Raw genomic sequence first — 14,584 nt, forward strand, 5'->3', positions numbered from 1 at the left:
TTTCTCTCTATCTCTCTCTAAAATAAATAAGTCTTTTTTTTTTTTTTTTTTAAAGTTCAGATACAGAACAGACTCTGTAAAGAACAGTTTCTCATTTGGCACCAACTGCTGGTTGGAACGATTCTACCGATGCTCTCGGTCCCCTGACCGAGGCAGCTGGTTTTGCATGCCTTCAAGGTTTGGAGTTGGCAGAGCTCAGTCACAGCTATGTAGCTGAAGGCCTCAGGTCACAGAGCACTTTGCAAAAGATGCCGTTTTCTCCTTTTTCCAGTGTGCTCTCCCTTTCGGCTGCTGCTTCCCCTTCTTCCTGAGAATTGACCAAAATGCTCTAACTCTTATTTTTGCAGTTAATCTCCTGTGACCTTACTATTGACAATGACCCAGTTGTTTTACCCAATGACAACACCGTTGATGAGATGCCAGCGCTAAGGCCAAAGATCGCAGCCTGATGGAGCTGGGAGCAAACTCTGTGTATTGGTTCCTCTCACTGCACACAACACATTCTAATCATAATAATGGCCCCGAGCGCAGTCACCCCTACTGGGAGCAAACCACGGGCCAAACATTTAACATAGGGGTCAGCACGCTCTCGCTCGTTCATCCATTTAGGCAGCAAATACTCTTTTAGGCAGAAAAGGCACCAGCAATTAAGAAAAGAACCCGAAAGCCTGCTTGAGGAGCTTATATTTTGTTGGATGGAAAAGACATAAAATATACAAATATGTCAATTAGTGTTAAGAGCTCTGAGTAAAGGATAAAACAGGATGGTGGGAATGATGCGAGACCACAGCCAGCCCTGGAACCGCACAAATAAAGCCATTCAGATTATCTGATTTTACAGATGAAGAGTTTGAGTAATTTGCCAAAAGTCATCCAAAAGTCATCCTTGTTAAAACAAGAATCTGCCAAAAATAAAAAATTAAAAAAAAAAAACAAGAATCTGCCATATTCTGATAATGACAATAATAGATATAACAATGATTATAGTAATTAACCACCTGCGAAGGTACTATATAATGACCTTATATGATCGCATAACCTTCTATCATCGAATCCTATTTTACGAGCGAAGAACCAAGAACAGCTACACAGGAAGTGGTGGGGAAAAGATTTACACCTCCTCTGAATGGCTCAAAGTCCCTGATCTCTCCACCGCACCTTGCCCTCTCTGTTGTGTTCGTTCTGTCCAAAATTCTCCCTGAACCAAAAGTGGGGACAGGGACTGCATCTCCACCACCTCCTGAAAGTTTGCCAGGATTGAGCTGAAGCTCCTGTCTCTGGACCAGCCGCATTCCCCAGACAGATAGAGAGATGGCTGCCCACGCAACCTCGCTTGGCAGCAGGTCCCCGTGTGTAATTAGCATGGTGGGCAATGCTACCCTTGAATCCCAGAGTGCCGGGGGACATTCAGAGCTCACGGTGCAGCGGCAGCTGGCTAGACGCAGCCTAACGTCTTGGAAACACCTGCATTCCCAGGCGGACTTGTGTCCTGCACTGCCTCACTTGCCTCTTTATTAGACTGGTGTTTGTTTAGGAATGAAAGGAATACACAAGTGGGAGGCACATGGCCTGCATTTTAATGAGGGCCGATCCTATGGACTCAAGGACGCATTGTGAAGAACTTGAAGGGCATGCCGACTGGCAGCATCACGTCAGCTCCAGCCTGACAAGGCTTTCCTCAGCACCCGAGGTCGTGGTGATCACAGCTGCGATTTGCACTTCCACGCGCCCTGTGGCCCACCCCTCGTCGATGACCACACGGGGTGAATGAATGATTTCCTTCATGCAGTTCAAGCTGCTTCATGGCAGTCCAACACAGCCAAATGGAAACATTCTGAGAGCAAGTATGATTCTTCTTTTGGTTATAATTTAGGGAAAAGTAGAGAGTTCTTAGAGTCAGGCGTGAACCTAGGTTCAATGTCCAGCCCTGTCCCTTTCTGTGAAATGGCAGCAGGGTTGGCTGGGGCCTTCTCCTTCTGTTCTTCCCCAGCCTGGTCCCCGAGCCTGGAGTTCTCAAGAATTCTCTAGATCCCAGGGGAGCGCTAAGGCTCAACCTTAGAAAATATGGCCACTTTCTTTTCCCTGTCCCCACACACCCAAGACAGGCTGGGGAAACTCCAGACCCATGTTGCTGATGTCCGCACACACGTACGCCTCTTCACTGGAACAAGGCCTCCAGGAGCCTCAGCCGTGTCTTCAGTTACTTCAAATTGACTAGCCAAAGTGTTTGTACACAGCATCAAAAACTTTTCCAGGCTTTTCAAGCCTGCCGGAGACTCCCATCCCTCTCAGGGAACAACTTCATCTGCTCATCTCCTCAACAGATCAAGGCTATTCTAAGATGCTCAATACATCCTACTTACAAATTTTATTCCTAGGGATTCCACACAGAAAATTTGCTTTGGAGGGTGAGAATACTGGTAAAAACTGTTTTTTGTTTTTTTTATTTTCCTTGTTTTTGCCTAAGGATCAAATTATAGATTGAGGTGTTTCTTAGGAAAATTGCTTGTCTTGTGTTATTTAGGAAGGTCATTCCCTGGCAGGCTGACTACATTTTTAGTCAGTTTAGAGCCACTGGGAGTGGATGGTAAGACTATAAATAATCGGGGGTAATAGTAATAAGGGGTTTAGGATCCAGCGAACTCGGGATGAACATCCTGTAACATCTCACAACACGCCTTCCCAAGGCAAACATGGCCAGCCAAGAACATGCTCAGACCAAAGACGTCTGTGCCAGTGAAGTTGGAAGAGCATCCTTCCTAACTGTTATCCAGCCCGCAGGGGTAGCTATGCTAGGCAGGCTTCCTGGTTGAGGTGTTCTGTCCACCAACCATGGCAAATGTTCCCAACTTTCCCAAACTCTTCTTTAACCCTGAGTTTGAAATAATAGTCATTGGAACTAAAAATAACAGATGTTGTGTGGACTACATGCACTCTGCTAATTTCTTCTTAGACATCATCTCATTGAATCTGGGTAACAATCACACCTATAGGTACTATTATCATCTGTAAATTATGAGGGCAGAAGCAGAGGTACAGAGAATGAAGGGGCATAAACAGCCTGAGTGCTTGAACCACTACCCATCCCGTCTTCCTGGTCTCAGAGATGGATGGCCTTTAATTGTTATCAAATCATAACTCATATTCTGCATGGTTACGCCCACTTAAGACAGGTACAATCTAAAATCAGCCTTCAGATCAGCTGTAGAAAGAGCAGAAGTTTTGGAATTCAGCAGACCTTTGTTTGAATTCGAAGAGCTGTGAGAAGCCTCCATCGCTTCACGTCGAAGGCACTCCTAAGAGCTGAGAGACATTGCTGAATTATTGAACCCCTAGAGGCCTTCATTTTTTCTCATTCTAAAAATGAGAATATCAGTAAGTCCTTCAAAGGGTGCTTTTGAGCAGGTGCGGGCAATCTTTGTCTATAAAGGGCCAGATCATAATATCTCCTTCTCATAACTACCCAACTTGCTCTTACAGCGTGAAAGCACACACAGACTCTCCAGAAACAAAGGGGTTTGGCTGTGTCCCAAGAAAATTTTATTTACCAAAGAGGCAGCAGCCAGATTTGGCCTATGGGCTATAATTTGCCAGCCTCTGGTTTTGAAGATTACACGAGATAATGTATGTGCTCTGCGTGATCCCTAGCATACAACAACTCATCAAAAAAGATAGTATAGGGACGCCTGGGTGGCTCAGTTGGTTAAGCAGCTGCCTTCAGCTCAGGTCATGATCCCCGCGTCCTGGGATCGAGTCCCACATCGGGCTCCTTGCTCAGCAGGGAGCCTGCTTCTCCCTCTGCCTCTGCCTGCCATTCTGTCTGCCTGTGCTCGCTCTCTCCCATCTCTCTCTCTCTGATAAATAAATAAAATCTTTAAAAAAAAAAAAAAAAAAAAAGATAGTATAATTATGGTTTCAGCATGAGATGACCAGTGCTTTCAACTTGGGTCAAAAAAAATTCCAACCTCAAAATCAAGTAAATTTAACATTGTTAGGAACTTCTGAAGCCTTACTTGGGTAAATGGATAACTTTCATAGACTTTTTTGAAATGTTGAAAAATTACCAACACTCTATCCCTAACATCACTTTATAAGTAGGGCTGCTGGAGACCATCATCTTTTAGTATTTGCAATATTGAGGACACGTTCACAGTAAAAAGGCATTCATTGATTATTTAAAATTGAAGTTTAACCAGAGAATCTTGGGGTTTTCTGTTGTTATTGTGGCCTGTTTTGGTTTGCTTGTTTTTCCTAAAACTGACAAACTTACCTATGGACCTCTATGATTCCACAATTTGGAAGACACTGGTCTTGTCCCATAACAAGAATAACCCAACACAAGCAACATTTTGTTCCTTCAGGGAGAAAAAGAATTACATTCTTATGGAATTATCCCCAAGGTTCAAAACTAATAAGTCCCCTGGGTAGAAGCCACTGAAACACTATGAGACAACCAGTGCTCTGCGCTCACGGGTGCCAAGAACAAGCTTAGGTCACCCAAGGAAAAAGTGCAATAATCTTGCATTTGTTCCTGCTGATTAAAGTCAAGCAGCTTCTGGAAACTGTGAGGCACCCCTCACGACACTCTGTTGAATTAATATCTGAGCGGTATTAATGATGGAAAAACCCAATTATATCCAACATGTCCAAATTTTGCAACTGGATTTGTCAGCAATCAAACTGTGCACTGAGAAAGCCCGGTTTGTCAGTAAACAAAGCTTCTGAGTGGAGAAGAAATATTCTGCACGCATAAACACAGGCGCCTCAAGTCCTGATAAATATTTGATAATGAAGACGTGGGAGAAGTAGGTGCCTTTAGGCATCAGATATCTTCCAACAAGTAGGATTATAAAATCTTTCTCAGGGGATTTAGAAATAAAAAAGAGGGAGGGAGAGAGAAAAATGTGACTCAGCATGCCACAACCCATGTCTTTTCAAACTTTAAGACAAAAGATGGTATTTGACATGCCCATGAAGGTGAAAGTAACAAAGTATTTAGTATTAAGTATCAAAAGTTCTATGTTTGAATTTCAGCTCTACCACATCTAACCTGCGTAACCTTGAATCTCTCTGAACCTCCAATTCCTATTCCTAAAACAGAGATATAAGAATTATCATCTCTCATGCTTTGGTCGGGGTCAAAGAAGATTGTGAATATGGAAATGCTTTGCTAACTAAGAAAAGCAAAACATTGTCATCTACCATTCCTGCAAATAACAGCAGAATCTCATAAATAAATAAATAAATAACAGTGACTGAAGAGCAAAATAATAATAATGAGTGTTACTAGTTGAAACCATGCCAAGGAATTAAGCGCTCATGAAATCTGTACTAATTTAAGTTTGTATTAAGCCATAACAAAAGTATCACATACCAAATGGCTTGAGTACCGGAAACTTATTAACTCCCAGTGCTGGAGGCTGGAAGTCCAAAATCAAGGTGTGGGCGGGGTGGGTTCCTTCTAAGGGCTGTGAGGGAGGGATCTGTTCCAGGACTCTCTTCTTGGCTTTATAGATGGCCATATTCTCCCTGTGTTTCTTCCCTTCCTCTTGTCTCTATGTGTATCTCTGTGTCAAATTTCCCCTTTATGTAAGGACACCAGTCCTGTTGGATTAGGATTCAACCTGTTGATCTCACTTTACTTTGATTACCTCTGTGAAGACCCTGTGATGGTTAGTCTTATGTGATAATTAGATTGGGCTAAGGGATGACCCAATACTTGGTAAAATATTTCTGGGTATGTCTATGAGAATGTTTTTGGAAGAGATTAGCATTTGGGTCGAATCGAATAAAGATCACCCTCACCAATGCATCACCCAATCCACTGAGGTCCTGAATAGGATAAAAAGGTGGAGGAAGGGCACATTTGCCCTTTTTGCTTAAGCGGGGACATCCATCTTCTTCTTCTGCCCTCATACATCTATGCCCCTGATGGACTTAGACTGGGACTTACACCATCAGCCTCCCATTGGCCATATTAAACTAAATTACACCACCAGTTTTCCTGATTCTCCAGCTTGCAAACAACAGATCTTGGGACTTTTGGCCTCCATAATCATGTGAGCCATTTCTCACCTCCAAATAAGGTCAAATTCTTAGGTACTCAAGGGTTAAGATTTCACATGGGAGGTAAAGGAAAGGCACAATTCAACCCATGAAAACATCTTTCATTTATTTTGTTAAGAAGTAGCAAACCGATTCACAGTGTTTCCTAATCAAGGCCTGCTTCTCAGATGAACACATTTCACTCTACAGTGGAGACCTACCTGTTTGCTGAGTGTCTAAGACGATAAATTATTTACTTCAGAATAAGGACCTAAAGCCATGGCCATATACCTTCCCTAGACAACAAAATATTAGGTAGTGTCCTTCGTTTTAGAGAATTATCTTTATCCTGTAACATACTTGTTATCATTTTTCCTTATATTTAGCATAGAAATAAAAATTTGTCACACTGATACTCACAGAGATGTTGAAGTTTTTAGATTTCAAACTCAGTTCTTTAAAAAAATGTATTTATTGGTTATCTCTCACTTCTGCATCAAGCTTACTAACCGTTACCACATCTCCAAATCAGAAGCTCTCATTAAATCTTTCTAAAACGTTAGTAAATATATACTCACATAAAAATTTTAAAATCTTGGGATGCCAGGGTGGCTCAGTTGGTTAAGCCGCTGCCTTCAGTTCAGGTCATGATCCCAGGGTCCTGGGGATCGAGTCCCACATCAGGCTTGTTGCTTAGCGGGGAACCTGCTTCTCTCTCTGCCTCTACCTGCCATTCTGCCTGCCTGTGCTCTCTCTCTCTGACAAATAAATAAATAAATAAATAAAATCTTTAAAACAAATAAATAAGTAAATTTACATGTCTTATAGATTATATATCTATATAGCATGGAATAGGAATGAAGCTTTTTAAAGTAAAATCAGGGGAGCCTGGGTAGTTACATCGGTTGAGTGCTTGACTCTTGATATGGGCACAGCTCATGATCTCAAGGTCAGGATCTCAGTTTTATGAGATCAAGTCCCATGTCAGTGGGCCACTGTGGGGAGTCTGCTGGAGATTCTCTCTCTCCTTCTCCCTCTGCCCCTCCCCCTGTACTTGTGCTTTCTCTGTCTCTATCTCTAAAATAAGTATGTAAATCTTTATAAAAAATTTTTAAAATTAAAGTAAACTTTTTTAAAAAAATTCTTACTTTCTTAGCAACTCAGTATCCTTATTTTAGTCATAAACCATCTTGTCATTAGAGAAATTATAAACATCCCATATAGAATAGATATGTGGGTGCATGGGGACCTGTCTTGGGGATAATTATAACATCATTTGTGCTATCAAAAAAATAGAAATAGCCTGATGTCCACCAAGAGGAGTTTGTCAAACAAGTTATGAGACAGCAGAATGGAACACAATGCACCCATTAAAAATCATGTTTTTGAAAAATATATACTGTCTTGGGATAATACTCTTGGTATATTATTAAGTGAAAAACAGGCTACAGAAGGATTCGCAGGATTTTAAGACTAAATGTGCATAAAATCATAGGTGGGTGTTTACCCATGTGTTCATATGCTTATCTCCAGGTACTGAGACTGTAGACAATTTTTTTTTCTTCTGGATAATTTCCTTATTTAGCTTTTTCCTACAAAATGCATGTTTCCCTTATAAAATGAAAATAGGACTTTTTTAACAAGTGGAAAATTTCCTTCTGAAAGGTTCTTGCCTTAGACCTAACACCATTCATACCCCAGGGTTACTGAATGTTTCATAGATGTCAGTACTGGACTTTTAGAGGATAACAGAAGGAGCCCAGGTACGTATAAAAATAATTAGGTACTCAACACTATAATTCAGCCTAGGATGCTAAAGGAAGCGTTGATGAAGGACTCAACATTTGATTTAGGTCAAGCCTTGATGAAAAAAGTATCTTCTCAATGAGGTAAAGAGGTTGGGCAGAGGAGGGGTGTTCCTGACATAGGAAAGGGCAAAAGTAAACAAACACACAGCAAAATGCCGAGTCTCCTCGGAGAGTAACAAATAGTTCAGTATGCTTCGTTTCTAGGGTTTCTAACACGATGCCAGGGGACTAGGCAGGAATATTAAAGCAGGAGGATGAATGGTCAGAAAATTCATTGTTCCAGCTAAGACCCTTGGACAGTGAATGTGGGAATTCTCAAGAGCTACCGGGAGACAGCAGGCCAGCACTAGGACTGCTCAGGGAAACCAGGACCTACGGGTGCCGCACAAAGGCCCGGATCACCCCGGCCCTTAAATGCCGGGCTGAGATAGTGGAACTTCACACACAGAACCCTGGAATCTCGGAGTTGGAAAGAAATGTCAGTGCCCACCCAGCCCGGCCTCCTCTTGACAATACAGTTGACAAGAATAGTTACCTACTGTTTTTGTTCAAATACCTGTGACAAAAATGCTCGTTGCCTTGGAAGAGGTCTGTTAGAAAATTCCTCCTTGTATGGAGCTGAAATGTATCTCCCTGTATCTCCCACCCATTTGGCCCAGCTCTGCCATCTCAGAGACACCAGCACAACGCTAATCGCCCTTCCACATGAGAGTGAAAGATGGAAAGACATCAGACCCCTCTAAGTCTTCCCTTGGGCAGGCAGAGGTCCTGGGCCACCTTCTTACAGCACTCCCGCAGGTGGTCACTCTGCTTAATGTCTCCTTGAGAGCTTCTGAATCGGTCCACTCTTGTCCTCTTCTCTCTGCCATGAGGTTGGGGCCATCATCCTCTCTAGTTTATGGTATCACAACACCCCCCCCTCAACCATCCCTCCAGCCCATTGTCCATTCTGCAGCCTGAATGATCTTTCCGAAACTTAAAACTGATCGAGACTGCGCCTTGCTCACAGTGTTAATGATTCGCTTAAGGAATCCCTCCCAGGGATCAAGTACAGCTGCGCTACGTGATGGCCCAGCCCCTCCCACCCCGCTATCTCTCTCTCTCACCCCCTCATCTCTCTGTCCCCCTGTCTCAGTTCAGCCTACTGAAGGCACCGTCTCCTATGTTTGGAATCTCTTCTCTCCATCACTTGCACCTTGAGAACGCCGACTCACCCTAAACATCACTTCCTCTAAAAAGTCTACCCTGGTCCCACAAAGTCTGAACTAAATATTCCTTGTTAGGTGGTTCCACAGGGACCTAAGTTTCCCCTATTATCACACTGGATTTGAATCAGCTGCTTATTCTTCTAGTACCTTTGCTGTATTCTGAACTCCATGAAAGCAAGTCTATATTTTTTTAGCACCATTATCATCAGCATCTGGCACAATGATTGGTGCATAATAAATGCTTTAAAAATGCTAATGGATTAATATGTATCAACCAGAACTAGAAACAATAGTTCTGATATGGTCTGCACAATACAAAGGAGAATGACTGTCACCCTCCTTGTTCTATATTCCATACTTTTTTAAATAAAACCTAACATTTTAGAGGCTACATCTCACTATTGATTCTGTTGTCAAATTCCTAAACCTTAATTGCACGAAGCCATGACTTTTATCTTAAACTTTCCCTCTCTGTCACTTCCTGCCCCCTGCCTCTCTGCCCCTCCTTTCTTCCCCTCTCATTCTCACCTCTTCCTCTTCCTCTCCCTACTTCTCACTCCCCCAACCCCTCTTCCTCTCACACAGATACACCCAATCCTTTGCAACTGACTTTTAGGACTCATGCACAATACATTTTATATCTATTTCTGCGTACATCTCCACAATGTAAAAAGCCAAAATAGACTATAACTGATTATTAGTTTTTGGACTCCTAATCCTTATGCCTTTTTCTAAGCAAATGTGATCAATGTATTATGCCTTTACGGATGTCAGTGATATTGAATAAAAGAGGGGTAAGGACAGAGCCCAGAGCATACCAGCAAAGACATCCACCTGTTAATCCAGTAGCCTTTAACAAACACACTCAACCAGGTCGTCATTTAGCTCACATGCCTCCTTCTAATCCAGAAGAAGAGGTAAGATCTGGGCCCTTCCTGAAATCAAGGTTTTGAACTGACTGGTGATCATTAGGTATAGCCATATTCCAGGTGCTTTATTTTAGTAAAAATTTCCAAAATCTATTATCCCTCCTTAATACAAAATACGACCATGATCCAGAGAGAAAGTCACACAACTGGTGAGTGCCAGCACAGGAATGTGAGCCCAGGTCCTGTGACTCAGGTTCAACACCACACATTACACTGGGATCCTCTCAAAAGAGAAAATATGTTTAATTGGATGTATTCTAATCACCACCTGCCCTCCCAAATATATGTCCAATGAATTAAGTAGAGATGCTTTTTTTTTTCAACCCTTGACTAGAGATTCTTAACCTGAGGTTCATGTCAACTCAAAGGAATCCAAGAGTGTGGACTTGCACGAACTTTCTTAGAGTTACAGAAAAGTGGCCTGTGCTGCATCTTGTCATTTTTGCTAAGAAGAGTTGGGTCCATCCAGATCTCGAAAGTACCACAGCTCTAACAAAAACAACTTGCAGTTTCAGTAATTCTTTATAGAACCCATTCATCATTCACCTCTGTCTAGAGGGTCAGCCGCACATATTTCTCTCTTTGGAAAACCAAAGCTGCATTTTCTGCTCTCTAGTCTCTCCAAACTTCTACCACACTCGAGCCACACTTAACTCATCTGCTGGTCCCTCCCAAGGCGTTGCAGACTGGTATCAGAAGATACCAGCTTGCGTCTTTGGAAGCAGCTTAACAGAAGGCTCTCCTAGAAGCCCGCCCATCTTGGCCTTCAGGACCCTCTTGCCATGCCAGGTTCCAGCTGAAAAGGATTCCTTCGCCTTCACAAAGCCAAAGCAAACCTGCAAAAGGGTTTTCCTGCAGCTCTTCCCGGCCTTGAAAAAGGTTAGGATAGACGCAGGGAGTTATCAGAGAAACTCAGAAGTTGAGATGTGGATTGGAGAGTGAGCCAGGAGACTTGAGGAATTATCTCAAATACCTAGAAAGTCTAAACCCTTCCTTTGTTAAAAAGGTGAAGACCATGCCTTTTCCTGATAATCACAGTTGACCTTCACTCTTCATCCTCTACCATACTGTATTTGTAGATTGTATCTCTCTCATCCTATTCAAGGCCTGAACATAATAGTCATGAAAAGAACTGCGCCAGAATTGAAACAAATTCACTCAGCATCCCAGTCGAGTCCAGGTTATCGGCTCCAAGGACACTAAGGCAAAAAGTGCTGATCCCCGCCCTTGAGGAGTTCCCAGGCAGGTAGGAAACAGACAGATAAAGAGATATGTGAAAGAGGACCGGTAAATGCACTGACAGAAGGACTAGAGTAAGATCTGGAAGAATATGGGAGGGCCATCTCACCCATTCTGGAGGATGGGGAGCAGATGGTCTGGGTAGTTTCCAAGAGAAAGTTGCTCTCAGCTGATTCTTCAAGGAAAAATATAGACACAGACCCAAGAGAAGGGCAAGGAGGAAAGTCATGTTTCCTAAGTAGTTTAGTATGTCTCAATTTGCAAGCAACGTGCATAAAATGTGGACAGGAAGTAAAGGATAAGAGATGAGATTGTGGGGCAGGGTAAAAGGCAAGGCCTGGAAACACCTGTGCACACGGACTCAACAGGAAAAAAAGAGGAACCTACTGAAGACTGCAAAAAAGGATGATGATATTTACATTTTAGCAAGATCATTGGACGTAGTGTGGTGGGTAAGATAGGATACGCAGGACGGGCTCCAGAGCGGGAAACTGTGACCCAGATGGAATCGGGGAGGTACTGACTTCAACTAAGACAAGGCCCAGTAAGATGGAGACACAGGGACGGATGTGAATTGTATGATGTGGGTAGAAGAGAGCCTTGATACAGTAGGGACTCGGAGACTGATCGGGTTGAATGAAACAGAGGCGGTCCCTCAGGATGAGATTGGGAGCCCCCACTTGGACCCTGGGCAGGCCCTGAGTAGGGGCGAATGGAAGAGGAGGAACAGGCCCAGAAGGAGGAGGGAGAAGACAAACTCAGTTTAGAACACCTTGATCTGAAACCCCACACACCGAGTACACCCCCCCGCCCCAAAGTGAAGATGTTCCTTATAAAAGATTGCTACTTAGGAGAAAGATCAGACTAAGCCATAGGTTTGTACCTAATGGTTGCAGCCTTGGGAACCAATGAGATTTCCCAAGGGAGGAAAAGGGAAGAGAATGAAGAATTCTAGGGGTGCACCAGCACTGCTGAAGGGGAGACTTTCTGAGGTCTTCAGTTTTCACTGGGAAAGTCAGAGGGGATCCAGGACAGAGTCACGAGATGGAGAGGGGGTGGGGGAGAGGACGACCAACGGTTCAAAACCACGCAGAGGAGCCCAGAGAAAGCTGAACTTGCTCTAGGGCTCACAGAGGTCTTGGGTGGCCCTGCCCAAGCTTTGCCCCTTCAAAGCCATCACAGAGGCCAGCCAGCTGACAGGGTGCAAAGCCGTCACTGGGCGGGGAGGGAGTGGAGACAGCCGGTGTCACCCACTCTCAAGAAGTTTGGTGTGGAAGGTGGAGGACAAAATGGAGATGGCGAGGAGCAGAAGTTCCAGTAACATCTAAGGGACTGAAGAGTGGAGAACCTCCTCCCCTCTGTGGCACTGGCGATAAAGACACCAACAAACACCACCGCCGCTTCCCTCTCCGTCCTGCTGAGCTCCTGCTGAGCGCGAGAAAGGCTTTTGTTTTCATTCCCTTTATCAGGGAGAAATGGTTCTGGGCTTAACCTGTTAAAATGAAACCAGAGCGTGGCAGGGCAGCAAAGGCAACCCTTTGACCCAGCGCTCGCGCCCGCACACCGGCTGTGCCCACCTGCTCTGTCTGCCCTGGGAGATGGCCAAGCCCGGATCAAAAGCACGCCTGCTCCGTGGAGACCCCAGGCTCCCTCACCTCCTATCCCAAATTAGCCGGATCCATTTGAAAGACCTGTTCAAATAGTTAAGTTCAAAGGGCCCAGAGACTGGCTTGCCCGGCTGCGCGCACGCCAATCAAATCTTTCCTTTGTGGAGCCCGGGAGGGGCCCCGGCCCTGCGGAAGGGGCTCCCTCGAGCTGCGAGATGATTCCCTTTCCTCTGGACACAAGTGTGGGATCCCAGAGAACATTACCGAAACAGATGGCTTTAAAAATCCCCATCCTTCCTGCAAAGCCCTTGTGCAACAGGTAATAAACAAAACGCGGAGCGTCCCACGGCCCCGGGAGCGCACGGCTCAAAGCACCCTGAGCCGGGCCGCGGCCCGGGGAGCTCCCCTCCGACACGGGTTCGAGCACTTGGGTGAACGGAGGCTCGTCCACGACCCCTCTCCGCAAGTTCCACCGGCTCGTTTTCCAGAAACGAAATACACAGTGTTTACAAACCCAAACATTCCCTGGCCACGAAAACTCGATACGAGTTAAGCTCTGCCTCTTGCGCGCCTGGAAATTGCTCCAGCTGAGTGCACGGGAACGCAGCCCAACAGGGACCGTTTTCCGGCAAATCTGGAGGCCCTTTGCAAGGTTTCCCCGGGCGGACGGAACAGCGGCTTGGACTCGGGAGCCCCAGCAATGGAGGACGGGGAGAGAGAGTGGGGCGCCTACCGTACCCGATCGGCGCGGCGGGTCATGCTGCGGGCGTCTGGGCGCCTGGTCCCGGCCCCCGCGCTGCGGACGCGGCCTCTGCTGCGGGGCCGGCGGACCTGTGAGCTCTGCCCCGGGACGGCTGCCCCGGGCTGCTCTTGTTTGCACTGGGCCGTTTGCTTTTGGGATTTCTCCAATGCAGATGTAGTCAGGGGGCCGCTGTCCCGGGGGACAATGATTCCATTGGAAGCTGGCCTTTGACAAGACTCACACATGACCTTTGACTAAAATGGCTTTGGGGAAGGAAAAGTGTCCGGAGGCTGAAGACGGGGGCATCCAGGGCAGCCGTCCACATTCCCGCCCCCAACAGTGCCAAGTTAATTTTTCATCCCGTAATCTTTCAAGGAGAGTCTCCACGAGGTTTGATTTGCGGTTCGGTGGGATTCTTCCCCTGCTTCCAAAAGGATTTTGCTGCACGAGTTTCCTGCCGTGCTGCTGCTGAGTTCCCCGAATTAGCCTCTCCAGGTGAAACCTGGGGGGGGGGGGGCAGTTTGCTGGAGAAGCGCCTCTAACGGTCTCCGGAATAATACCATTTTCCCCATCTCCTTTAGAGCATGCTACGGCTTACAAAGCGCTTTTCACAATCGTGCTGTCATCTGGCCTCAAACAATGCCGGGGAGGCTCTCCCATGCCTGCCATTTTACACACAGAGAGAAACAGGAGCTCCAGAGAAATAAGGTCTTTACCCCAGTCACCCAACCAGAAAGTGAAATCTCCGTCCTCTGAATTGGCGGCCTGGCCACTTCCACAAAGCACCCACCTCCCTGCGGGTGGCCCAGAGCCGGAAGTCAGTTAGGGCACAAACACACACACTGGAACACATAATTGTAGCATGTACTATATAGTCGTGGCCTCAACTATTTTCATTTTTGAATTACGAAAGGGTTGGAAATTGCTTTAGTATAATAGCTGTGATATCATATCCATATCATGATACCCACAGATGTCTCAAATTTATTGAGTACATTTTTTTTAA

The 14,584-nt window shown here is 45.2% G+C and overlaps 1 protein-coding gene across 6 annotated transcripts in view; it reads right to left on the minus strand.

Annotated features, from left to right (window-relative positions):
* Positions 1-13,846, minus strand: part of ENPP2 (ectonucleotide pyrophosphatase/phosphodiesterase 2) — a 106,903-nt gene extending 93,057 nt beyond the window's left edge. For 2 of the 6 annotated variants that reach the window (XM_032316068.1, XM_032316065.1), the window contains exon 1: positions 13,575-13,845. In XM_032316068.1, coding sequence (XP_032171959.1) covers positions 13,575-13,823 — 249 coding nt within the window. In that variant the 5' untranslated portion in view covers positions 13,824-13,845. Of the gene's footprint in view, positions 1-13,574 lie in introns of all 6 variants that reach the window. The other 4 variants (XM_032316066.1, XM_032316067.1, XM_032316069.1 and 1 more) reach the window with 4 other exon arrangements.
* Between the last annotated feature and the right edge of the window lie 738 nt (positions 13,847-14,584).

The sequence above is a fragment of the Mustela erminea genome, chromosome 16 (assembly GCF_009829155.1).
Source record: "Mustela erminea isolate mMusErm1 chromosome 16, mMusErm1.Pri, whole genome shotgun sequence".
Lineage (NCBI taxonomy): Eukaryota > Metazoa > Chordata > Mammalia > Carnivora > Mustelidae > Mustela > Mustela erminea.